The sequence below is a fragment of the Hemicordylus capensis genome, chromosome 4 (genome assembly GCF_027244095.1).
Source record: "Hemicordylus capensis ecotype Gifberg chromosome 4, rHemCap1.1.pri, whole genome shotgun sequence".
Classification (NCBI taxonomy): domain Eukaryota; kingdom Metazoa; phylum Chordata; class Lepidosauria; order Squamata; family Cordylidae; genus Hemicordylus; species Hemicordylus capensis.
In genome coordinates, this window is record NC_069660.1 from 173,857,580 (window position 1) to 173,884,203 (window position 26,624).

The 26,624-nt window shown below is 43.9% G+C and overlaps 2 protein-coding genes across 2 annotated transcripts; one reads left to right on the forward strand and one right to left on the reverse strand.

The window, feature by feature from the left end:
* Window positions 1-12,799, forward strand: STING1 (stimulator of interferon response cGAMP interactor 1). Its single transcript, XM_053249795.1, has 6 exons — window positions 1-245; window positions 1,233-1,425; window positions 4,432-4,540; window positions 6,343-6,581; window positions 8,913-9,099; window positions 12,516-12,799. Exons 1-6 carry the CDS (start codon window positions 1-3, stop codon window positions 12,701-12,703), a joined length of 1,161 nt encoding a protein of 386 aa, XP_053105770.1. The 3' UTR covers window positions 12,704-12,799.
* Window positions 12,800-21,177: 8,378 nt separating this feature from the next.
* SMIM33 (small integral membrane protein 33) lies at window positions 21,178-21,564 on the reverse strand. Its single transcript, XM_053245911.1, has one exon. The coding sequence runs from the start codon at window positions 21,562-21,564 to the stop codon at window positions 21,178-21,180; it is 387 nt and encodes a 128-aa protein (XP_053101886.1).
* Between the last annotated feature and the right edge of the window lie 5,060 nt (window positions 21,565-26,624).

Genomic DNA, 26,624 nt, shown 5'->3' on the forward strand with positions numbered 1-26,624 from the left:
ATGTCTGGTGAGGAGGAAATAACCAATGGTGAAGCTACCTCTGTTATCCCCAAACCTCGGGGGAATTGGGCTCAGTACATGAACTATGTCTGCATTGTCGTGTGGGCTCTAATCCTGTACCTAACTGAACAGTCTCCCTACCATATTGCCCGCTGCCTTATCATCCATTTCACAGCCCTGGAGGTTGGAGCACTTCTTAAGGGGATCTGCACCTTCACAGAAGAAATGCGCCATGTGACATCCAGGTGACCCAACTGCCATGATATATGAGAAATGCTTATGAAGGCTGGCAGGGCGTGGTGATAGCAGCACTTCATGCTTAGGGCTGGATGATGGAAGCCCCACAGGCAGATGACTAGATAAGGCTGAAGAAGAAAAGTTAGAGAATTGGGAGGGTCAGAGAGCTGAGGCATGTCAGGCCTTGGGGCCACCGTTCACCTTCGGAGACCAGGCATGCCTCCTCTCTCTAACCCTGTGATCTTGATGAACAGGGAACGCCCTCTAGGCCAGCTGAGAGAGAAGAATTTGTAATGGGAGCAGGTTGAATAAATGTCTAGCTTGAACAAGCATTGAAGGAAAAAAGCTAGCGGGGCATATAATTTCCATGGTAAAATGCAAAAATTGTATCTTGTTAAATCTCCTGCCTTAATGCTTAAGGAGTCAAGTGCCAAAAGAAGCCTTCTTTCCAAGTGACTTGCTCCCTGAAAGATGATCCACCCAAACCTCCAGCCTTGGGTTATACAGTGGACCATGCAGTGGTGAAAATGGGCAGGGGCAAAGACCCCAACCCACTTCAAATCACTTTCCCCACTGAGCTGAACATTCTGGCATGACATCACTTTAATCACTGAGATCATATTCTGTGTGATCATTTGTGTGTTGCTATCTGGACCTCCATCTTTACCAAGAAGGTATTCCAGGTGACTGAAAGCTCTAGTCAGTATCTGAGCACTGGCTTGTCGGTCATTCATAGATAATGTGCATCGCCTACACCTTGCTACATTACAAAGTAACGTAGGCCTGCCTGGAGCTTGTCAGTGTTTCTGACCTCTTCATACGTCGAGAGAGCTCAAACGACATAGGCGACCAGGTTCTCTGACCAGGTTGGACACAGAAGACCAGGATCAACTGGAGATTGTCATGGTCAAGAATGTTTGTCTCATTTCTGCAGGTCCACCTCAGGAAAGTCTTGTATGTGTTGTTCTATCATATCATAGATCTCTTTCCTATAGGTATCATGGGAACTACTTAAAGGCCCTAAATGCCTGCCTGGATTTGCACCGGCATGGTCTACTTCTGCTACTGTGTGCGGTTTCCTACTTGTTACTCCTCAGAAACACTGAGCTTTCCAAAGAAATTGACCTGTGTTTGAACCTCAGTCTTGTGTCTCTCTGCGAGCTTCTGAGCATCACTTTTGGCCTTAAGGTAGGGGTCAGTAGTTATTAAACAACCCTTTAACCCATTCACCATCACACCATCACACTAAATCAGGGGCGTAGCAAGGTTGGAGTGGGCCCAGAGACAAGATTTTAAAATGGCCCCCACTCACTGAAGCTCAGCTCATGAAGTAAAGAAATCTTAAATGAGGCTGAATAGTGGTAACAAAAAGCATAGTTATAGATATATATAAAAAACCTATGTGCCACATTAGAACATCATCCTAAATTATTTTTAAAAGGTTTTGTAAATTGTGGATGATGCAAGTCATTTAATGGTACTAGAGAAAGACATGCTGTTCTGGTAGCTCCAGGTCTTAACACTCACACCAATTTCGGAGGATGAACACAACTGAAGGAAGCCTGGGTGGGTGTCAGTCATGTGACTTGCCTCTGGGGGGGCCCAAGGCAGTGGTCCCCCAGACAACTGTCTCCCTTTACCCTATTATAGTTACGCCCCTGCACTAAATTAGAATTTCCCAATGTATACACTTTTTTACTGTTCACAACCATTTAATAATATCCCCATTAGGTTTTACAACAGCAAGAGGTAAACTTGTTCACATGTAAGGACTTGCGACAATCTAACTCAGTACAACTACAACAGTGCAACTGTTGTGCACTGGATGCATTTAATGTATTCAAGGCACCTTTTTACAGGAATGGCTACAGGGACAAAAACTTAATTCATTTGGTGGCATCACAACGTAGGCCACAGGGATGGAGGAAAGGCTTTCAAATGATCAAGGCTCTAGTAGCTAGGGCTTTAGCAACTATAGAAACTGTATTGGCAGCTTTGCTACTGATTTCCCTGTAGAAGCATAAGCCAAGTCAGGTCTGACATGGTTGACATCAGCAGACCACAAAATACAGCTCCCAAGTTCTGTGAATGAGCTCACATTATGCAAGAACATCCAAGGTCTGCCTGTAGTCTTTCCTCCTCCCTGCCTGGGTGGAAGGAGAGGAGAGCTGGTCTTGTGGTAGCAAGCATGAATTTTCCCCTTTGCTAAGCAGGGTCCACCCTGGTTTGCATTTGAATGGGAGACTACATGTGAGCACTGCAAGATGTTCCCCTTAGAGGATGGGGCTGCTCTGGGAAGAGCATCTGCATGCTTGCATGCAGAAGCTTCTAAGTTCCCTCTTTGGCATCTCCAAGCTAGGGCTGAGAGAGACTCCTGCCTACAACCTTGGAGAAGCCGCTGCCAGTCTGTGTGGACAATACCGAGCTAGATAGACCAATGGTCTGACTCAGTATAAGGCAGCTTCCTATGTTCCCATGAAGCATCTCTGCTTCACCCATTCCCTCTGCCAAGAAGCACAAAGAAGAGTTGTGGTCATGGTGTCTAGGATGGGACAGATGCAAGGTTCAGGAAGGAAACTCTTCTGGCCCCACCTTGCTCCCAGTGATGTCATCAGGAGCATAGGTCCTTGCTGATTTAGAAATGATACACTAAGTATCATTTGGGCATCCACTGAATGCCCTCCTTATCAATTTTAAGTGGATCATATCCAAACCAGATAGGGCTGGATCAGCTCATCACACTACCCAAGGATCTCATGTCTCCAAGCAAGAAGCAGCAGAGCCTGGTGCTGATCTGGGGCAAACATTCACACTGCAGTGTTGGATATGGAGTCTGTTTAAGGCCCACAACCCTTAAACAGATTGCTGTATGTGTGAATGCAGAGATTTTCATTTCAATTTTGGCAGCCCATATTGGCTTGAGACATATATACTGTTAAAACAGTGTTGTATGATTTCTGTATGACTTGCAGTAAATATATCCCATATTTCCTCTTCTAATAAATCACTTCTTCTGTAAGGAGTTCTGTTCTAAGGACTAGCGTTTGACATAAGAAGAAACAACTTGATACCCCAAAGAAAATGGACTCACCAGCTTGCTGGATTAATCTAATTTCTGTTTTCTGTCATTTGACTGCTGGCTTAAGAGGATCCAGACTGCTTCATCAAATCAATATGTTGCCATTGCCTGGACATTCCCAGCAGGAAAAACCACTCATTGTTTTTTGATTTTTTGGTTTTTAAAGCTCCCTTGGCTAAGCATTTGAGTTCCAATGAGTGCTTCCTGGGCTCATGTCTGCAGAGGAACTTTCTGCACTCTCCTTTCAGTGCTTTGACATTTTGGAGTTAGAATAGGATATAAGAAGAAGTCTCACCACCCTACCCCACAAGATTGCACAGAAACGTCTTCTGCCAGGTGTGTAGACATCACCCCACCACCACCACCACCACACCGGCATTCTAGTTCCTCTACCTCGGAAACAAGCAATCACCTGTAAACTAAAAGTCCCCAGTCTCTAGACAGTAAACTAGCAGAGTGTGTATCTTCAGATGCAATGGTCCTTAGATTTTATGGAAATCAAATACATATGGTATGTACATCTACCCTGTCAATCTGTACATGCTTCCCCCCCCCCATCTATAGATGAACAAGGGGGGTGTTTTTCAGACATCCCAGCCCACTCAGCAATGTCAAAACTGACTTCTGGTTTCATATTAAGAAAATGCTCGTCATTATGATGGATGGGATGTGTTTGCAAACATCCCAAGGGAATGCAGTGTGTCTCTGCAGCCTCACACAGACACACATTGCACCCCCCATGAACAGTGATCCTATTGACACATATGCCAGTCTGCATAACCCTGTCCTGTTTCTTGACCATTCTGAAGAACTAGACTAGATTGTGTCCAAATATTAGGAACTGGCTTTTAAAATATATTATGATGTGTATTGCTGGCTGAATCTTTTGCCTCATACTTGTGAAGTAAGTGACTATTCTGAGGTTGCCAAGTAATGATTTGCCTAAGACTGCCCAACAACTCTGTAACTGAGCAGAGATTTGACTATGTGTGGGGATATCCTAAAGGTTCAATATCACCTTGAGCCTTTTAAACACAAGCCAATCAAGATGGGATGAGAGTTGCAATTTGTCTGGGGAAACATTAATTACAGCTTCTTCCCCTTCTCATCTGCAGCATCCCTCAGCTGCAGAGATTTCTGAAATATGTGAAAAGAACAACCTCAATGTAGCACATGGACTTGCCTGGTCTTATTATGTCGGGTATTTAAAAGTCATTTTGCCTGGTAAGTAGTCACTGTAAGTAGTCTTCTCTGTTATCTAGTAATATAAAATGAATTATAATGTCCAAAATTCTACACCATTAGCATGCAAAATGGATGCTAATAGGTTACAGTAGGCAAATTATTTATTCATTAACATGAATTCATTCACAGGGTATTTAAGAGAGCGCCATCTTTGTCATGAACCCTGTTGCCTACTAAGATCATCGGGAGAGGTCCGGTTATGATTGCTGCTGGCTCATTTGGTGGCAACTCAAGACCGGACCTTCTCTGTGGCTGCCCCAGGGCTTTGGAATATGCTCCCTGTTGAAATAATAGCATCCGCTTCTCTCTTTGTTTTCAGGAAGACCCTTAAGACATATCTGTTTTCTCAGGCTTTTTACTGAAGATTTTTAAATTGAATGTGTTTTTATCTGTAATCTTGTTTTATTAGTTTTGTGAATTTTAACTGTTTTATACTATTTTAATATTTGTTGTGTTTTTCAATTTGTACACCACCTAGAGATGTTTGTATCAGGTGGGATGTAAATATGGATGGATGGATGGATGAATATGTAATTAGGTTTGGGAAGAGCGCTATACCCATAGAACTCCTTACCCAAGGGTGTCCAAAAAGCTGTTTGTATTCCATCAACCTTTTAATCCCTGCCCAGTTAACATTTTAACTCATCTTAACATTGGTTTTATTCTGGTGCATATGGTTTTATCTCTTTACTTTTCTATTATTTTAAGTTTTAACTTTTGAAAACTGCTTTGTATAAATTTTTGAAAAGAAAAGTGGCATACAATATTATAAATAAATAAATAGGTCTGTACCTCACCACAGAGACAGTTAGTTATATTAATTAATGAAAACTAAATTATGCAGCATTTATTATGTATGTTTCCTAAATCTTCATGTTAAACATGTAGCTCTTTAAAAATATTCATTAATGGAATATGTGGGAGCATCAGTACTAAAGTAGGTCTTGACTATTATTTTTATAAAAAGGTGAGACATAAATGCTAGGAATTGTCACCATCACCCTCTAATAGTAAACTTATCTATATTATAAATTGGTTTAATTGTGTTAATGTTCTTATTATTGTTATGTTTTAAATTGTGAACCTCCCAGAAATTTCATATGTGCTACATAATAAACAAACAAATAGACAATGGGGAAGCGCCCCCACCGACCCCACCCCACCCCAAACAAGTGCAATAGTGTGACACTGCTGAACTCGAGCTAGATGAGTTGACTCCTGCTAACCAAGCCTTGAACCCCAGATGAGTAGAGCTAGTGCTTGAATTACAGGGGCCAGAATCCCCCTAACCTGTATGATGGCCCCCTTACCTACTGGTTTTAAAAGGCTACAGATGGGCATGTGTTGGCTAAATTCAGGGGAGAAAGGTGTGGAGCTTGCCAAATCAATTAAAAGCTCCACCTCTTCCCCCAATACTGGGCTAAGTAGATAGCTGCTAATCTAGGCTGAACATGAGTGATACAGGGGGGTATATTTACCTCTCCCTCTTATAGTAAATGGGAGAGTCTGGGGGAAAGTTAGGGTCAGGGGATGTGTGGCCACTCTGAGGTCCTTAGAGGAAGTGCACAATATAAATATAAAATGAACTTTTCAGGATTCAGTATTACTTGTCAGATTCTGCCATTTTTGCAATAAAATTCCGTGGGTACAGATGTTTGACAAATTACCAGTCCTGATTGTGCCGAAATGCCTTAAAATACTGCTGAAAAGGAAAACTGGAAAACTGGCGTAATACTACTGACTCCAGCTCAGTAGCCTCTTAATGCTTTTTTACTTTGAAGGCCTCAAAGACTCAATTCAGAATTTCAACAGAAGCAACAACATTTTGCTCAAATGTGAAAAAACTTGGAAACTGCACATACTGATTCCCCTGAGCTGTGAGGTGTATGATGATCTACAGAAGGTTGACAGTCGTATTAAGTTCATAAACAATCTCCCAGAATTGAATGTGGATCAAGCTGGCATTAAGAGACGGAGCTACAAAAACAGTGTCTATGGGATATTGGATGAAAATCGAATGGTATGTTTCTCAGTGTCCTCCTCTCTCTCTCTTTTTAAAATCCACCTATTGAGAATATTTATTTCATTAATTATATTCCTACCGTGAAAATCAAAGTTGAATCTCTCCGGAGTTCACATTCTGTGAACTGCATATGTTGAAAAGGAAAATGAGATATGTTGATATTTTTAAAAGATGCTAAAGAAGATGGTTTTTTTAATAAAAAAGCAATTGATTAAACCTACAGGGTTAGAAACTAGAAAACATTTGAGAATGTTTTTATACAGTAATGCAAAAAGCTGAATACGGGTCAGTCTGAACATGAGTGACACTGACATGGCAGTTGTGTGAGTGCATCTCCTGACTGTCTTTTTCCTATGCGAAAGTGGCTGCAGGGATTTGGATTGAGGCCATAACTCTAGGAAAAGCAGGATACAACCCTTTCTCCCTGTGCTGCCCAGGAGGCTTTACAGACAGGGCTGTTACCCCAAATCTCCTTCATAAGAGAGAGTGTGTGTTCACACACCAGCCAAATTTACCCCTAAGTCGCTTTGAGATCCTTGGACCTACTCCACACACAAATTGGGCTTTGTCTTGCGAATTCTAGCTTATCTCGATGTATTTCTGGGTTTTTTTAATGCCGGTTTTAAGCTTTTTCTGAAAATGCTGGAGCAAATAGGGAGAGGCACACTCCTGCTCAAATTCAACTTGTAGTCCACTATAAGACCAGAGGCGCTCTTCTTACCCCTGGACTTGGGGGCTAGTCCAGGACCTCCACATCCCCTGCAGGGTCCCAAAGCCTCTTTAGTCTGTCTTGGGTGGTGTGGTCTCTGTGCCACAAGCTGGCCCACACTGCGCCAGGTGGCTGAGTGTGATTGTGACCTGCCCCGGGTACTTTAGAGCAGGGAGTGGGGAAAGAAATATGTGGGATGGGAATACGATAAGTTGCATGTTGAAACTTTTCTGCTAATGCATATTTGCATAAATATACCCATTTTATATTCTTACATTCATTCTTGTGAATTCAGTTGCTGTTTGTGCCTTCAAGAACCCACATGTTAAAAGAACTGTGTGTGTCATGGTGTGTGTGTGTGTGTTTGTGTGTATGTAGGGGGATGATGCTTATCTTGCCAGAGGGGTGGGGCTCCAAAGGCCTTTAGGTCCAGGCTCCAAAATTACCTAGGTGCACCTCTGACCAAGACACTTAGATTGTTTTCACATGTATCACTGCAAAGCTAGATTACACCATCCTCTTCTTGTACTTCTGATTTTTCTTATACAAATGCAAGATTTTACACTTGTCTTCGTTGAACTTCCTCTTGCTAGTTTTGGCCCTGTGTTCAGTTTTCCCCTACATTATTTATTAACATTTATTGAAGCTGTACCTTTTTTGTACTTTGATTTATTTTTAAAGTTCCACCCTTGATTGTATATACCAATGTTCAAGCCTGTCAAGATTATTTTGAATCTTGATTCTGTTTCCTAACATCTTAGCTGCCCTACCCAGTTTTGTGGTATCTGCCGATATGATCAAAATCCTCTGTTACTGCCTCATCCAAATAATTTATTTAAATGTTGAACAGAACAGAGCCCTGTGAAACTGCATTCAGTCCCTCCTTTCAGGCTGAATGTGGTATGGTTGGAGTGGGTCCTATGACCAGAAGTGAAGATGGCCACTCCGCACCATGCATGTAGAGTGTCTGTCTGACTGTCTGTCTGTCTGTCTCTCTCTCTCTCACACACACACACACACACACACACACACACACTCATTCACCAGCTCAGAAACTTTTTAAAAACTTACATACCTACTTCCGTTACCTCATATATGTATTGTATACAATAATCAGCAGCGAAGAGCAAGCTGTCATCCGGCCATTGGCTGGGTGGGGGGCGCTCCTTCAGGGGCCCCAGGACATTTGTCCCCCTTGTTCAATTAAAGTTATGCCCCTGCACATGGTGACAATTCCCACTGGGATCTAGCGCTGGGGCTGGACAACGTCAGAGCAATTGCCTGCTGGCCCTCTCATTCCCCTCCCCTTCAACATCACATTTTGCCTCCTCAGTCCAGTTTGCCTGCTTTAGCAAAGAAATGCTCCTAAGGGAGCAGGAAGCTCATTACAAAGCAAGGATGTCAGAAATGGGCAGGAAGAGACTGGGAGAGGGTTTCCAAAGGTAGGTTAATCTGAGGGATCTATCAGTGTACTTGTTGTACACTAATAGACTTGTTTTAGACGACTCTTGTAGACTACACTTGTTGTAGACTTGTTGGAAGTTACCAACATTTCCTGAAGCGATAGACTAAATGCCACCCAGATAATATTTGGTCTTCCTTTTTCCCTCTCCCTTTAGATAAATTATTGTATTGTGGAGTATGCTACTCCTTTGCGGTCCCTCTATGCCATGTCCCAAGATGAAAGTGCTGCCTTCAGCCGTCAAGACCGTCTGGAACAAGCCAAGCTTTTCTGCAGGACACTGGATGAAATCTTACAGGCATCCAAAGACTGTTCTGGTTGCTATCGGCTCATCGTGTATGAGGGTAAGAAGTGGGAAGACAGACCCATTATGAATTTAGGAGGAATAGGCACTGGAGCCCAGTTTGCCTCCTCACAGAATCCTTATTCACATGTTATATTCAACACATCTGTGGATCTGTACACACATATAGTTATTCACACATAATGTTCAGCACACATACTATAATACACTTCCTTTCCATACCATTCACTTGAGGGGGACTGTACCCAGGTTCATTTAAAAATGTACAGGCACTCGCATGCATGTCCAATATAATGAGGCGCTTCACATGACACGTGTGAAGCGCCTGAGGGGGTTCTGTGGGGAGAGCCGGCTTAGCCCGCTCTCCTCACAGATGAACAGCCACTTGTAGCTGAGCAGCCAGATTGGCCGCGCACATGACTGCCGGAGCCAGCAGGGGCTGCAGCAATCGGGGGCCGTGTGGCCTCTGGAAGTTCCAGGGTGCCCCGCGCGAGTGCATGAGGCATCCTGGAGAGACCCCCCGAGTCGGGGGTCTACTCATGTGTCGCCACACACTGCAGTGACACACGAGCAATGAAATGAGGTTAGCGGAGTGCTCACTCCATTAACCTCGTTTAAGGGGAGAGTGGTTTAGGCAGGCTAGCCGCCTTGGGAGCTTGCCCGAGAGCCCTGGGGTTCCCACAACCACTGGAAGGCGGGCTAAGTTCCCTTAGCCCGCTTTCCAGTGATTGTGGGAACAGCTTCAATGTCTCATTAGGACTAAATCTGCCCTTCATTCTAGTATAGCTTCTGAGGATATTTCTTTATCAGAATTAGGTACAGTATGTATGTACCTATGTACGTATGTATAAGAGAACCAATAACTAAGCAATCATCCAGCAGCCTGGAGCTGTGCTGTTCCACTCTGACCACTGTCAAATTGTTTACAAGCCTTAAAATAGCCCTACATGTTTTTTCAAAATAAGCCATGAACATTAAGAAAACTAACCATATGCCATTTGAATTGATACAGTGATTCTCAAACTACAGGGCACTTGAATTAGTGCTGACTCCTTTCCCCTGTTTTCACCACCCCTTTCACAGACAACTAAAATGTAGGGACTTGGTCAGTTTTAGGGGGCACACATCTTTCAAAAACATTCAGAATTGGGTGGTGGCTCAGCAGTGCTGCAACAGCAGCGATGTGTATTCCTTCTTGTGCAGAAAACTCTGCACATCTGTGGGTGGGTAGCTGGCAGCACTTGAGCTGCTGCTGCCACCCTTCCAGAGATTGGCTCCCACTGGCTATTGTTTCCCCCCACCCCCGAAATGCACCAAGGAATGACACCATGTACTGGGCGCTTTCCAGACTAGACCCTGCAAGGGAGTCATGACACATTTCTGAAGTGTGCTTCCACACTTCCTGTGTCGTGACACCGCAGTCCCGACAAAAGCGCCAGGGTGCCATTCATATGTCAGATGCCTTGTTTGGAATTTAATTGCTGCGACTTAGTGCTACGGCATCATTTATCCAGCGTAAAAAAAGATCTTGTTTTTTCGGGTTGTTAGTTTTCACGAGACTGCTCCCCCTTCAGGTTTTATGTTTTGAAAGTGATTTGCCTGAACGGAGCATTTTGCCGCTTTTGAGCGGCAAGTCTGGAAAGCACCCTGGTGCATTCTGGTGGGGAAGACTACTGCCTGGCAGGAGGTGGCTGCAAGGAAGAGCCACAGCCATTCAAGTGCTACTGCCACCCACAGAGGCATGGTGTTTTCTGTAAGAGAGAGGAGACTGGCTGCCCCCACTGGTAAGTTGTCCCACCCCTGACCTCAACATTTTTTGAAATATTTGTAGCCCTGCCCCCTCAATATTTGGCAGGGTGTCTTCTGCCCCCAAACCCTCCCCAGCATCCTGGGAGAAATTCAAATATATATTTATTGAAACTTTTAAGGGCAGTACTAATCTGGAGGTTTTGGAAAATTCCAAGGAAAGATAGGATCCCCAGATAAATGGATTGTTCTTCCCCACACCAACCAAGGCCTGAGTGGACTGAGTGTCCAGACCTCCACTGATGATCCACACATTTATGGGATGAATGAACCTTAAGTACCTTATCACCCCATGTAATGTGGGAAGAAAGGGGCCAAAAAAGATCTCCTGCAGTATTCTTATGTTTCCCTGTCTATGGTTTTAGGAGAGCACCAGAGAGATCTTTTTCTTTTCTCATCCTTGTTCAGAACAACTACCCAACAACATACTCCTCATACACAGCAGCCGGTCATACAACTATAGCTACATGCAAAGATCTAACATTAATCTAGCGGCTGGCACACTATAAACTACAGTATTTTAGTTCAGATGGTGTTTATAGTTAGCTGTGACCCCAGAAGTTCTAGTTCAAACCCTATCAGCATGCATGTGAAGTCAAGTTTTGGGGCTTTTGGTTGGGGGACCCTTGTGCGTAGCTCTCTTTACTTCTTGCATTTGCCATTGTATTATCAATTCACTCCATTTGGAGATATATTTTTGGAGCTCTGCACAGTGAGAGTTGATTGCTTGGGACTTAATCCCAAGTAAGACTAGTAGATGCAGCCTTTGTTGTATTTAAGACCACTAGTATTGGGTTGTATTTAAGACCACTAGTTGTATTGATGGAAACCATTAATCATTTAACCTCCTTGGTCTTTCCACAACTGACAAGAAAGGTACCTTCATCAATGGTCTGCAAAGGTAGATGGACCTATCTTTGCTTTTTTAGTAGAATTTCAAAATATTTTCTGAAACAAAGAAAAAGTTGATTGAACTTGAAGTTCGGGGCAGTCTACAAATCTGATAGACAGATAGATACTGCATTCCAAGGGCTTAATGCCTGCAGGGATGGCATTGGTATGTTTATTCTTTACCATATGATTTCAGGTTTTACCTTGCATTATATTCCTATAAAGTTTTAATGCATAAGTACTTGGGTATCTGCTCTGTGGAAAAATCTTTTGGACCAACCAGCAATTCTTACTGCTTCTTTTGCAAATGTGTATAGTTTATTTATCACCCCTTTGGTTTTATGTTGTTTTGTTTTGGCAATTTTAAGCGTGATTTTTTTTTATGACCAGAGGCAAAAGTGATTCTGAAAAACAAGCAGAGAATACCTTCCAAATTCTTCTCCCACTTTCTATTGGACTGAAACCAGTGGAAACATGACTTTTCTTTGACCAGGAGAAATTTTTCATATATTCTTCAGAGATCTTCTAGAACTTGTGGATTGATAGAAGCTGAATTATTGCCTAGGTTTTCATGTTGCTCTGCCTCCTAGGGAGTTTCAAAAGCAGAGAGGTGACAGAGAGAAGTGCCAAAGATATTGTCTCCCTTACTGTGTTGATGTACGGTGATATACTGTGACTGCTTTTCAACTGTTCACCCCAGAGATCCACATTCTCCCAAGAAAAGACCAACAGTCATGTCTGGTTTTGGTTTTTTTACAGGTTCAGAAGAAAGTGACAAGCACTTTCTGTCCAAGACAATCCTGCAACACATAAGACAGCAGCATCAGGAGGAGTACACCATGTGTGAAAGGGAAGAAGACTTCATGCATTCACAGGACCCTACATCTAGTGAGCTCTTGATAAGTGGCTCAGACCAGCCCCTGCCTTTAAAGAGTGGTGTCTACTGAAACAGGTGGGGCCTTTTGCCCTCACCTCATCTCCCCATGTCTCTCCTTCTGGAAATCACCAGGATTACCATCAGCATAATTAAAGGAGGAAGTCTACTGATGCCAAATTGTAGCATGTGAATCTGGAGCCCAGCAAGACCTTAAACCAGTGTTCCCTCTAACAGGGATTCCCAGATGTAAGACTACAACTCCCATAATCCCCAGCCAGAGACCCTTGCACCTGGGAATGCTGGGAGTTGTAGTGAAAAACATTGGGAATCCTTGTTGGCCTGGTGTGAAGCCTTCACCTTTGGAGATCTGAGCAAGGGAGGGGAGGAGGTTCACAAGACACCCAGGTGATTGTCCTGATTGGGCTGCCTGCCACTTTCTCCCCCCACTGCTGCCACCATAGTTCTGAAATACCCACCTTCCACTCCAGTAGTGGCTCAAGACTTTGGCACACCTGAAGCCGGGTGCCAAATGCTGCCTCCCCACTCCCACATGCCTCTCATTTTGTTTTTGTTTATAGTGGCTGCAACAGCTACTGCTTCCCTAGGTGCACACATGAACATGCACAAACACTCACACCTGCCTACACCTACTCCTTTGTGGCAGCACCACTTGCTGTTGCCACTGTCTGGCTTGGCATGCATCCTCCTACTTCCCTCATGCACTACTGGAAGGCTAGCATGAAAAGGAGAAGGAAGCAGAAAAGGAAAGGGCATTATTAGAGTCCAGAAGGCATTCGGCAGAGTGTCTCCTGTGCATACAGAATGACCAGAAGAGGAGGGAGTGCTCTATAGAACTCCTCTTGAACTCTACTGCCATTTTTTCATAATTTCCTCTTCCACTCCCTTCTTTTCATTATCAGTCCAGCGAGGGAGGTAGGAAGGTGCCCACAAAGTGAAGAGGAGGCAGCAGTGAGGGCAGAGGGCTGTCTCAGGCAGTTCAAAAACCTGTGCCTTGAGACAACTGCCTCACCTGCACTCATGGGAGGTCTGCTCCAGCTCCACCCTTATAACCTTGTGAGAGCTGGCTCTCTTCCTGCTCTAGGAACATAGGAAGCTGCCTTCTACTGAGTCAGACCATTGGTCCATCTAGCTCAGTATTGTCCACACAGACCGGCAGCAGCTTCTCCAAGACAGGAGTGTCTCTCAGCCCTATCTTGGAGATGCCAGGGAGGGAACTTGAAACCTGCATGCAAGCATGCAGATGCTCTTCCCAGAGTGGCCCCATCCCCTGAGGGGAATATCTTACACTGCTCACATGTAGTCTCCCATTCAAATGCAACCATTTCAGACCCTGCTTAGCAAAGGGGACAATTCATGCTTGCTAGCAAGCTCTCCCATAACATCCCCCCACCCATTGTTGCTTTGCCTGTTGCCCTGGTAACCTGTCTCTCTTGGTCTAACATGCATTGATAAGTCTTCCATAGTTTGGTGGATCATGAATCCAAGACATTCTCCTCTCTCCTTCTCTTTCCTCCTTTCTTCACCTGTCCAGTTAAAAGCAAAGCTTTCTGGTTTGTTAAACCATTTGCCATGATCCGAACAAGAAAACTGTGGTTTAAGCAATCCCAATGACCAGGATATCAAACTAGGATCAGTCATGTTGCTGCTGGTCAAGAGGACTCTCTAGTTTATTTGGGCTAATGGAAGGTAGTTCAGTCGCAGTTCTCCCCCCTGTTTCTTTACTGGTGGTGGTGGTGCTGTCAGTGATGACAAAGAAACAGTGAAAGAAACTTTTCCCTTTAGCTGCTGCATGCTGAGAGGAAAGAGGGAGGAGCTGGGAATCAGGAGGCATGGTGGTGAGGAGGAGAAGAATGGGGTTGAAGAAGCAAGTGAGTTGAAGAAGCAAGGAGGAGATGGGGAGGGATTCATTATTTGTATGAAAGAGAGAAAGAGAATACATGCATAAATGTGTGGAGAAGCATGAAAAGGAAGGACAAAAACAAGGAAAATCTCCCCTTCACAGAGCCCAGCTTGTAAGAATAATATCACTTGTGATAGGATTATCAATTAAATAACAAAATAACAAATAGCAAAGTTAGTTTTGGCTGGAAACTGATCAAAATAATGTCTCTAGAAGGTTCTGGTTTGGAATATAATGGTAAGATTAACACATGATGTTCATACATGACAGGAATGCACAACTTCGGCCCTCTAGCTGTTGGACCAACTCCCATCATCCTCAGCCATAATGTCCAATAGGCAGGAGTGATCTGTGGTCCAATAATGGCTGGAGGGCTGAAGTTGTGTAGCCCTGATCTTTGGCAAGAAACACCAAAAGGACAACTCTTTTACCAGACTAGGGTATCTTATATCAGTTACTAAAATATATATTGAGGCTAGTCTCATGAGCAGCCTAACCAAGGCTAGGGCAGCCCAGCCTGAGTTGGGCTGCTCATGTGCAGCACTGATCCTGGTGCTGCCACCCCACCTAATAGAAGAATCCTCCAATGCATTGCATTGCCCACACAATGCGTTTTGAGATTCCTGGAGACCAGGACTTGTTTTCCCGGCCTCCAGTGATCCACATTGCTCGGAGCATAGAAGAAGGTATCATTGGTTCTCTGGGAGGAAGGTAGGTTTATCCCTTCCCACCCACACACCCGCCTTCCCCACCCCAGTCATGATCATGAGCACAGCCTCATGATGTTGAAGTCAAAGTACAGCAACATATATTACAGATTGTCCAATCAAGACTCACCCCTGCCATGCTCCCCTACGTTGGAAGCATATTCATTACAAATGTGATCACGGAAAGATAGTACATGAAGAACAATACGCAGCTCTCAAACCACAATTTCACCTTTTCAACTACACTTTAGCATCTTTCTTTGGATCCCATTAGTTTTAACCTGTTTGGCACCTCCTTTGATTGGTTCAATGTGTCATTATTCCTGAGTTGGTACTCAAATATCTCATAATAGGTGTATCTAGGGTAGGGCAGGCAGGCACGTGCCCCGGGTGCCACTTGAAGGGGAGCGCCATTTTTTTTTTTAAATTAAAAATTAAATTGCCGCCAAAAACAAAATGGCCACCATGCATGCTCAGATGCCCTCTGTGAGGCCTTAGGCCATGCCAGGCCTCGCAGAGGCCATTTGTGCATGAGCAGTGGCCTTTATTTTTCAGCGGCCATTTTTTAAACAAAAATTGTAAAAATGACCACCACACATGCTCAAATAGTCCCTGCGAGGCCCTAGAGGCCAGTGGGGGGAGGGGGAACCTTTGCAGCCCCCTTTAGGAAGCCCTCCAACCAAAAAAAAAGGAAGCGCCCCGTAGGGCCTACAGGTAATTTTTTTAAAAAAAAAATTAATATAATATAAGTCACTGCACACATATTCAGATTGGCACTATGTACAGAGAATCAGAGCTTGTGAATACTGAGCTGAAGCTTATGAGCTAGGATTGTATTCACTTGCTCTTACTTTGCTTCTTGTGATAAGTGCATTAAATGTGATGTCTTAATAATATGGCTATTAATGGTGAGTTTGTCTTTGAATCCGTGTTAAATCCTTAGTATTAAGGCCTACTGGGAGTTTCTTGCTCTCTTGCTCTCATTTTAACTGTCTTTCTGAAATACTAGAATATATTCCAAGCAGTGACACAGTTTACTCTGCATATCCTTTAATTATTTTCAGAGTATCTGAGAAAAGTCAAATTCTCCATTGATTTTCAAAACTTATGTAATAGTCGTGCTACAATGCATAGTAGAGAATTAGACAGGCACTTCTGTTTAGTTTTCCAAGTACACCTCCACATAGTATTTGGGTATTTCATGAGCCCCAGCATACTGAAATTTGTAGTTTCCCAGCATTTTTTGATCTGGCTATGTCCACTGCTAAATAGTTTTTGAAATATTAAAAGATTAACGAGCTTGACTTGTATTTTTCAGCTGATATTAATTTTTCAGTTTGTATAGTTATCTGAAAGATGGGTGTCAGATGTTTGGACAGGGGGCATAATTTCAGTGCTTGCCCTAGGCGCTTTTTCCCTAGATACACCTCGCCTCAAGGGGGATGTCTAATCCATCTTTAGAAAGAAGGAAGAAACAAAGCTCAAAAAACAAACCAATACAAGACAGTTTTACCTATACAGAAGCGTGCTCCTGGATGTGTATCTTGCTTTCTTACTTGGTGCTTTGAACAGATAACTCTTGATCTTTGCATTTGCAAATGTTTATATATGGAAAATTGTACTATCTTAGCATGCACTATTGTAAGGATTTCTGAAATAAAGTTTATGAAGTGCTTTGAAATGCTAAAGTGCTACATTCTTTTAAAATAGAGGTACCTATATCCCACCTTTCTACCTGAGATAATTTTCCAAGTCTATTAACATAATTAAAAGCAATCAATTAAAATAATAAAAACATTTTTTAAACCCACTAATATACAAACAGGCAAGTGAAATAAAATGCCTCCAGAAGCTTGAGCAAACAGGAATGTTTATAACTAGCACCTAAAACATAATAATATAGGAACCTGGGAAATAAAACCAGGAAGGGTGTTCCATAATCTTGGTGCTAAAACACAAGAGGCCGTGTTCTCTGTAGCCTCCCACCTTATTTCCAAAGGTAGGGGTGAGGGGACTGGTAATCAATGCAGATCTTTAAACATTAACAAAATATGATCAACTCTGTGAGCCCAAAATAATAACCTTTCAGCCATAATTATTAGTTAACCCCTGCTTAGTCAACCCCTTTTAACTGAGCAAAGAGGCACCTTTTAAAAGTGGTGATTCTCTTCTGTTTAGCCGGGGGAGAGCAACTGGCCCTTTCCGTTCCCAGCACAGCATCCCTCCAGTGGCTGTTGCTGGTGTCTGTCTTCTGTTTCTTGTTTAGATTGTGAGCCCTTTGGGGACAGAGAGCCATTTTTCTTTTCTTTTCTTTTCTTTTCATTATATATTTATATTGATGTAAACCGCATTGCAAACATTTGTTGAAAAGCAGTATATAAACATTTGCCATATTTGTATAATTTTAATAATTGAAATTTCTGAACAGTTTTCTATGGCAGCCTCTCATTTTTAATTTTTTAAGATTATGAGCCCCTTTGCAACAGGAATCTTTTCTACGGCCGCATTCTCACATCAAACTAAACCGGAGGTGAAAGGTACTCTGGTTTCAATTTCTGGACACCCAAATGTGGGCAATTTCTGTTTCACTGCAAAATGGACCCACGGTTTCCCTCCCTGGACCTAGATTTGTACCTTCAGTTTGTAGTGAGATCTGCCACGGTGCCAATGTTCCATGGTGCCAATGTTGCATCCAAACACTGGCACCATAGTCAGGTTGCTTTGCAACTGGAGTTGAGGAAGGAAGCTTCTCCCTCACTCCAGCTCCTATTGGCTACTGGAGCTCCCCTTCAGCAAACCCAGGTAGAAAGTTCCCCCTCCTCTCTGCAGTCTTGCCGACTACAGAGAGGGAGCTCTCTGTGATGTCTGAATTCAGAAGGGAGAGGAGAGGAAGAGGGAGAGCGATTGGCCCAATGGTTCCACGTTATGGCCATTCTTTTTAAGATGCAAACTGCTTTAAGAACTTTTAAAATATATTAATAGTAATAATTTGCAGCAATGTAACCTAAATGGTACAAAAACAGGGATAATTGTGGCAAGATCAAGTTTACTCAGGAAGTGCTGTAGCTGCTCATGAGCTGAAATGGATGAAGAGACAGAGATGCCTCTTGAACATTCATGTACAGAGCTACATCTAACAGCACCCCCACGTGACAGATAGGGGACCTGCAACTCCATCCAAAACACACTGAATACTTATTTTTCACTTAGGAACAAAACTTCCATCTTGTCTGGAGTGAGGTTCTTTTTATTGGCCCCATCCAGTCTTTTACCAACTCCAAGTACTTGTTCAGAATCCATTTAATCCAGGAATGCCTAGAGTTAGATGGCTACCATCTGCTTAAACAACTTGCCCAAGAAGGGGAGGTCAATAACTGACCAAAGGATAAAATTGTTTAGGTCCTGGAACGACCTTTTAAGGAGCAGTCTCACAGCTGCATCCTTCAAGGAGACCAGGATCGCCCCCACTCTCAAGGAGCCTTTAACTACATAAGAACAGCCCTGCTGGATCAGGCCCAAAGTCCATCTAGTCCAGCACTCTGTTTCACACAGTGGCCCACCAGATGCTGCAGGAAGCCTACAGACAGGAGTTGAGGGCATGCCCTCTCTCCTGCTGTTACTCCCCTGCAACTGGTATTCAGAGGTATCTTGCCTCTGAGGCTGGAGGTGCCCTTTAGCCACCAGACTAGTAGCCATTGAAAGACCTCTCCCCTCTTAAAGCCATCCAGGTTATTGACTGTCACCACATCTTGTAACAGAGAATTCCACAAGTTGATTATGCATTTTGTGAAAAAGTAATTCCCTTCGTTGGTCCTAAATTTCTTGGCAATCAATTTCATGGGATGACCCCTGGTTCTAGTGTTATGCGAGAGAGAGGAAAATGTATCTCTCTCTACTTTCTCCACACCATGCGTGATTTTATAGACCTCTATCATGTCTTCCCGCAGTCGTCATCTTTCTAAACTATAAAGCCCCAGGTGTTGTAGCCTTGCCTCATAAGGAAGGTAGCATTTTCCAGTTCTACAATGTCCTTCTTTAGATGTGGTGACCAGAAATGTACACAGTACTCCAAGTGTAGCCACACCATAGTTTTGTATAAGGGCATTATAATATTAGCAGTTTTATTTTCAAAACTGCTAATATCATTTTATTTCCAGAACTACCTTCTGGACTCCCTGCAGTTAGGTGTTATTAGCCATGATGGGCAAAATTCAAGTATACAGGTGGTAGAACACACATTTCCAATAGGGATGGGCCTGGACCAGTCCGGAGGCCATTCTAAAGGCCTCCGGAACGGTCCGGACCTGGGCGGTCCGGTTCGGGTGGGTGGGTGGGGGGCTTTAAGAGCGGGTGGAGGGTTTACTTATCCCTCCCGCCTCTTTCTCCTTCTGGCGCCATAAGTTTAGTAGTAATTGGGGCGGCAGGATACCTCCCTGCCACCCCTTCCCCGCTGCTGCTCTGCAAAACTCCCAGAAGTCCTTTGTGCGTGTGCACGTCACAGAGACATGAAGCATGCGCACGATGTGCGCGCACACAAAGGACTTCTGGGAGTTTTGCAGAGCAGCAGCAGGGAAGGGACGGCAGGGAGTTATCCTGCCACCCCAATTACTACTAAACTTACGGCGCCAGAACAGGAAAGAGGTGGGAGGGGTAAGTAAACCCTCCACCCGCTCTTAAAGCCACCCCCCACCCCAGTGCCGGACCACAGTTTGGTGGTTCCATGCACACTCCTAATTTCCAAGCAGCCTGTCAGCTTCCTCCAGCTTTAATAGTTGGAATTTGTTCAAGCAAAAGCGACTTGACAGGACTGAGGGAATGTACCTCCACTGCATATAATATGATTTTAGATTATAAGCTCTTTTGGAACAGGGAACCTTTCCTTCTGCTACATAAACAGCATTGAGAATGTTTTGTTGAAAAGCAAAATAAACAAATAATTAAATAAACATGATAATAATCCAAGTTGGAATTAGTGCAAACAAATTTACCAGTGAAATGCTTCACAAAGAGGTCACATTGAGTCACTAAGGGCTTCAATAATTCTCTTTGAGATGCAGATGGAGAAAATCCTTACTACCTGGAATAGCTTCTATGAATTGTATAGATGCAATGGGAGCAGAGTAGTAATATCTCTTTATCACTGTCACCACCACAGAGCAGGCCCTAAAATGGGCTCTTACCCATGTTTGGTCATGTTCACTCCAAATTTTCCTGCAGAGGCGTAACGATGGGGGGGCAGTGGGGGCACATGCCCCCGGCGCCATCCCGGCGAGTCACGTGGGGGGAGGCAAAAAGTGGCTTCCCCCGGCACCCCCCTGGATTGCCCACCGAGTGTGGCAGCGGGCGTGTGGCGGCGATTTGGCGGTGGCGGGCCAGGCGGTGGCGGGCCAGGCGGCGGCGGGTCACCCGCGGCATTGGTGATGGTCTGTACTAGTAGCGGGCTGAGCGGCAGCGCAGCAGATCGCCCGCCGAGGACTAGTGCAGAGCGGCGCCGAGCCTGCCTTCAGGCTTTTACCACCAAATCGCCGCCGCCCGCCCGCCGCCGAATCGCCGCCGAATCTTCGCCACCGCCGGCGATCTGCCGCCTGGGGGGCACCACACCACCGCCAGGTATGTGGGGGCCGAGGGGCGGCGGGGGGGGCGCCCTGGGTGCCGTTTCCCCCTGATACGCCACTGTTTTCCTCCATCTGTGTTCTAGCAGTCATCCTTCTTGTTTTATCACCCCAATAAACTGGGGAGCCAGTTAGGCTCTAACTGGTGAGAGGAAGTACCTAGGAGCAAACTGCCCAGGTCATCGCCATATTCCAGAGATCAAGCAGGGCTTGGAAAGGAATGTCAGCCATATGAAATTCAAAATTCAAAAATTTTGAAATTTAAAAGGGCCACCAGAAAACCATGAGCTTCTCAGATGCTATTTCACAGGTAAGTGATCTCTATGATGTTTGGTTCTCCACTTCCACTCTGAAGATTCATCCCGGAAGCACCGTTGTTCTCAAGTGTTAGCACACAGGGCATGTTGCATTTCCTCTGGGAACCTAGTTTCTTCCAGTGTGTTAAATGGGTGCCATTCTCCATGTCCTGTGGCATGGGGTCATGGACCAGAGTAATTTGAACTGTTCGTAGTTGTGGGCCATAGTGGACAGTCATAATGATGAGGATGGCCAACAGGACAAAAACAGCAACAATGATTGAGATCATGGCAAGACCATCTGCTTTCTTTGTCATGGCAGAGCCTGGGGTGAAGTCAACAAAATTCGGAACATTGTACTGCCTCAGTTGATTGTTCGCCAAAGAGAAGTTCATTGCTGAGGGTCAAGAAGGAAGAGCATTCACCTGTGACAAATAAAAACAGGTGTGACAAGAGTAAAGGTTGCTTCAGTTAACTATCTGCCAGATGACTTGCAAGCTGTGCTGTTGCTATCCTTACTCCCTGTTGGGAGCTGCAAAAGCATCTGCCTCATCATGTCTCAGAAGCTGTTATGTACGTTTCCTTTCAGCTGGCTGTCATGATTGATTCTGTCTTAAAACCAAATATTGGTGGCAGAATCAAAATATTCACAATACCTTTTCACTATGAGCACCAACATTCAAAATACAGCATGTGAACAAAGTCCTTTTGATGTCCAAATGAGGCTTTGTGCCATCTATTCTACATTTAAAAAGCAGAGATTTTGAGGTTTTCTAGGTGGAGGATGTGAGAGATGCAGTGGACTCTCTTACTCATGTCTATTGGAAGTCAATGTGGGGCATCCACACATCCATTATTGCTTCCTGCTGTTACCCATCCACACAGGAGCTCTGTGTCAGGAAATACTACAGGTTTTGTTCCCTCCCCCTTCCTTTTATCCCCCTCCCCCATGCTATAACTCACCTTTCAATTTCCTGCACTATTTCTGCCCACAGTTCTAGCTTGAAATGTATATGTGTGTTGCCAAAAACAAAACAAAATACAAGACATTACAAATTACATGACCATATGTTCAATTTTATTTTTCTGCATAGTGCTTTTGTGCACCTCAGTCACATTTCTGCAACCACTGTAGTGGTATTCAGTGGCACTGTACATCTTTTGCCGGTACAGCATGGTAGAGAAAAATACCAACACTGAAAAATAACCGGACATGTGCTACACTCACCTTATACACTCCTGGAGGCATGTATGGATGCTTATACCAAGATTTCCATACAGTGTGTGTACTTGCAATATAAATACACACACCTTTCAATATCTCCTTGTACAGCATGGATTCTTACTGCTCCTTAATAAATAATGTTCTTTTGGACCCTGCTGGGTTTCCCCTTCTGTCCCAGTCTGCGCCAACTGCATTCTGGAGATCCCCAGTGTACTTTGTCCCTTCCTTCTCATGTTGACTTATTGTTGACCAAGCTTGAAGTGCTTTACTGGAGAGTAATCAAGCCGCCTAATGGCGCAGCAGGGAAATGACTTGACTAGCAAGCCAGAGGTTGCCAGTTCGAATCCCCGCTGGTATGTTCCCAGACTATAGGAAACACCTATATCAGGCAACAGAGATATAGGAAGATGCTGAAAGGCATCATCTCATAACTGTGCGGGAGGAGGCAATGGTCAACCCCTCCTGTATTCTACCAAAGACAACCACAGGGCTCTGTGGGCGCCAGGAGCTGACACCGACTCGAGTTCACACTTTACCTTTAATCAAGCCATATAGAATGCTTCCTTTGCAGTGGGTGGGGCTTCATGTCTTTTTTATTAACATAATTTCTTGAACCCCCTCCCCACCCCCCCAAAGGCAGTGACCTTAATCACGTCATGGCTGGATTACTGTAACATGCTCTGCATGGGGCTGTCCTTGAAGAATATTCAGGAACTGCAGCTGCCTGCTGGGATCACATTACACCCATTTTGAAAGAGCTGCATTGGCTACCAATTTGTTTCCGGGTCCAATTCAAGGAGCTGGTTTTGATCTTTAAAGCCCTTAACGGTTTGGGCCCTGGATATCTGAGAGACCGCTTGCTCCCAAGGGTTGCTGCCCACTTGATGAGGTCATCTGGGGCGGCTCTGCTCCATATGCCAACAATGAGGGAGGCTCAGCTGTTGTACATGCGGGACAGGGCCTTCTCAGTTGTGTCCTCCAGACTATGTAAGGCTCTCCCAGTGGGCGTATGCGCCTCAGTCTCCATCACAGTTTTTAAAAACCTAGTGAAATCTTAGCTTTTTACCCAGGCTTTTGTATGATTGTTTCTATTGTTGCTGCTTTGTATTTTGTATGGTTATATTGTGCATGTTTTTGAATTTTTAATCAGATTCACATTTTTATATTTTAGCTTAATATTTTAATTGTGTAATTTTTATAGTCTTGTTTTAACTTTTGTGTGAACCACCTTGAGATTGTTTTAATGAAAGGCAGTATTGAACTTTAACAATAATTCAAATAGATAGATAGATAGATAGATAGATAGATAGATAGATGGATGGATGATGTGACCTTTGGAAGAGGGATGTGTGAATCATTTGGAGGCCAAATCAATTCAACTCGAATCTGGTCGATTCAAGTGAGTCAACCTTAAAATTAATCTGCCTGGTCATCCCTGGTCAAATACAAGCTGTAATTGAATCTCTCCAGATTTGATTCGAATCAATTCAAGATCTGAATTTCCCTTATTCATTCCCCATGATCCCCAGCTTTCATTTTAAAAAAAGAAGAAGCTACGTTCTAGCTCTTGTAGAAGTGGAGTTATGGAGCAAAATGTGCAGTCACTATTTTTGAAGTGTTTAGACCAGTGGTTCCCAAACTGGGAGCCTCCAGAAGTTGCTGCACTACAAATCCCATCAGCCCCAGCTACCATTTATTATGGCTGGGGATGATGGTAACTGTCGTTCAGCAACATATGGAGGCTCCCAGTTTGGGAACCACTGGTCTAGACTCTTTGCTATGTAATGACTTTTCCTCATAATAAATCCCTACGAGGATTCATTACATACCAAAGAGCCTAAACATTTCCAAAAAATCCTAAAAAATAAATGGAGTCCCCTACTGGCTTGCGGGTTGGGGGAGTAGTTGGCACATGGGGTGCCACTAATCCCCCCCCCATACACACACACATGGACACACACCTGCAAGGCAAACTCAGTTCATTTTTTAGGACTCTGGTGTTTAATGAATCCTCATATGGATTCATTCTGAAGAAAAATCATTGCATTACAAAAGTTATTTAACTGAAGTTAGCTAAACAGAAGCGCAAATTTGGATCTGGCCACAAAACTGCTGTCTGAAAATTCAGAGTTATGGGCTGTATTTTTTAATATATATTGGTGTATTTGCCTTCAGTATGCTCTACCTGCATATTTGCAAATCAAGCAACTATTGCAGAAGCTCTTTTAATTTCATAAGTAACAAATTAAATCCTGTGGTGCTGGCCCTAGAACATCTCACCATGGTTGGAGAAGTGGGATACGCACAACAAAACAAAACACATACACATACACAAAAAGATGTTTGTGACTAGGGACTGTGCACACAGGTGCATATGAAATGTACAAAACCAGAATTCTTCAAGCAGTTGACTAGAAGTTGCCATGGATTCTCACTGTCTGCCACAGGCTCACTTTATGGCTAGCTATTAGTTGCTGATCCCTTTCTATTTGTATAGCTTTTACAAGGAACACGTCCTGTTTCTTTCTGTCACTATTCATTGGCATCATTCATAGTTTTAAAGTCAAGGAAGTGAAATGAAAATAGTATTGAAGTCAGAAGGGATGGAGAAAACATTGCAGTGCATGTTTTCATCTTGAGGTTTGGTTTCACTTCACACATTTCGAACCCTGCCCTGCCCTCAAGGAACACAGGGTGGATTCATCTCCAGTGGCCTGCTGAAGCCTACCCAGTGCATTTCATGGATGAACAGGGTCTTTAACTTGTGTCTTCCCTGTCTAATCCAAGACTCTGTTGATCACGCAGACTGGCACCTTCACTTTTTCATTGTGTGTAAAATAAGTGTAGGTGAGTGTGATGATTCTGATGACTGGATTGGTTTCAAAGTTGGGTAAGTGAGTGGGTCGGCTAGGCTGACTGGTGTTGACTCTGGATCCATCAATCCTCTACATGACTCTGACAGGAGACACTCTTGAAGTGACTACAAGCCTGAAAACCCTGAGATGCTTAAAAAATAGCTCAAAAAGACAAGTATGAGCAGAAATGTGTCTGAAAACAATTGTCTCATTTGCAGACTGATAGAACTTTTGGAATTTGCAATAAAGAATACCACATGCTCTGCTACAATTGTAATAGTTTAACATTCATATAATTTTATATATGCCTTTATATAGACTCCAATTTCTCCCATGTTATATTAACACTATACAGAAACATGTAAGGTTCAAGTTAAAGCTGATACTACAGCTCAATCGGGATTTTTCTGGAATGTAAATATATTAATGGAATAGCTGAGGAATTATCTATCCCCCTTCTACCCCCTTCCATAGCTTTCCTGTGTCGTTCCTTACCGTAAAGTTGACTTCCAAGGAGAATGGCAGTTAGGCTGAGTGTTGATATATGTATAAAATATGTATATTTTTATACATATGATTAAGTGGGCGCTGAAATAATCTCTGTTCCTTCTCAGCTCAAAAGGCTTAATGAAGAGATTTATCTGTATTTCTGATGAGCAGCAACTGGGAATTTGTAATTTTCTATCAGTGTAAAGCCTTAATCTAGAAATCTAGAGATTAAGCGTCCATCTGTGCGGGGAAAGTCAATAATGCATTATTTGTACGTTCAGGAATGCCCTGGCATTCTTTATATTATGGGTTTTTACAAAGAGCTTCCGTTTTGGCGGGTTCTTCTGATAGACTTAAATGGCAATTGAAATGCAATGAACTGACACAAATGCTACATCAGTGTTGTCTTAGTCTGCACCAAAAACTTAGAAAAAACACACGGTCAGATTGTTTAGATACCACGTTTTCAAATTAAACAGTGGGCACTCCAAGATTTGCCCAAAATGTCTGTCCTGCAGGCCAGCTGAATGCTTGAGTAAACAAGCCACGGGCGGAGCTATAATTGGGCAGAGGAGCCCCGCAGCTGTCTGGGAGCTGCCTTGCTCCCCTCCCCCACAGGCCAGGGCTCCCACAGCCACCGGCCACCTCCACCAGCCACCTCCACCTGGCTCCAAGGTCCACCCTCCTTCCATCAGAGAGGGGCCCACCAAAGGATGTGCATGCCCCCTTCTTCCCAGCAGGTTTGCAGCCAGTGGGGAAAGGACAGGCCGGAACAGGCAGTGGTTATGGCAGGGGTGCTGGTCAGGTCAGAGGGCGGCCAGCTGGAGGCCGGAAGCAAGAGTGGGGGTGGGAGGTGTGAATGCTCATGCACACATGGCCACAGAGG

Excerpts from the sequence above, each read along its gene's own strand:
- STING1 (XM_053249795.1), top strand. The coding sequence starts at position 1 with ATGTCTGGTGAGGAGGAAATAACCAATGGTGAAGCTACCTCTGTTATC. Across the intron at positions 1,426-4,431 it reads GCATCACTTTTGGCCTTAAG|CATCCCTCAGCTGCAGAGAT; the intron begins GTAGGGGTCAGT and ends TCTCATCTGCAG. Across the intron at positions 4,541-6,342 it reads TTTAAAAGTCATTTTGCCTG|GCCTCAAAGACTCAATTCAG; the intron begins GTAAGTAGTCAC and ends TTTACTTTGAAG.
- SMIM33 (XM_053245911.1), bottom strand. The coding sequence starts at position 21,564 with ATGAACTTCTCTTTGGCGAACAATCAACTGAGGCAGTACAATGTTCCG.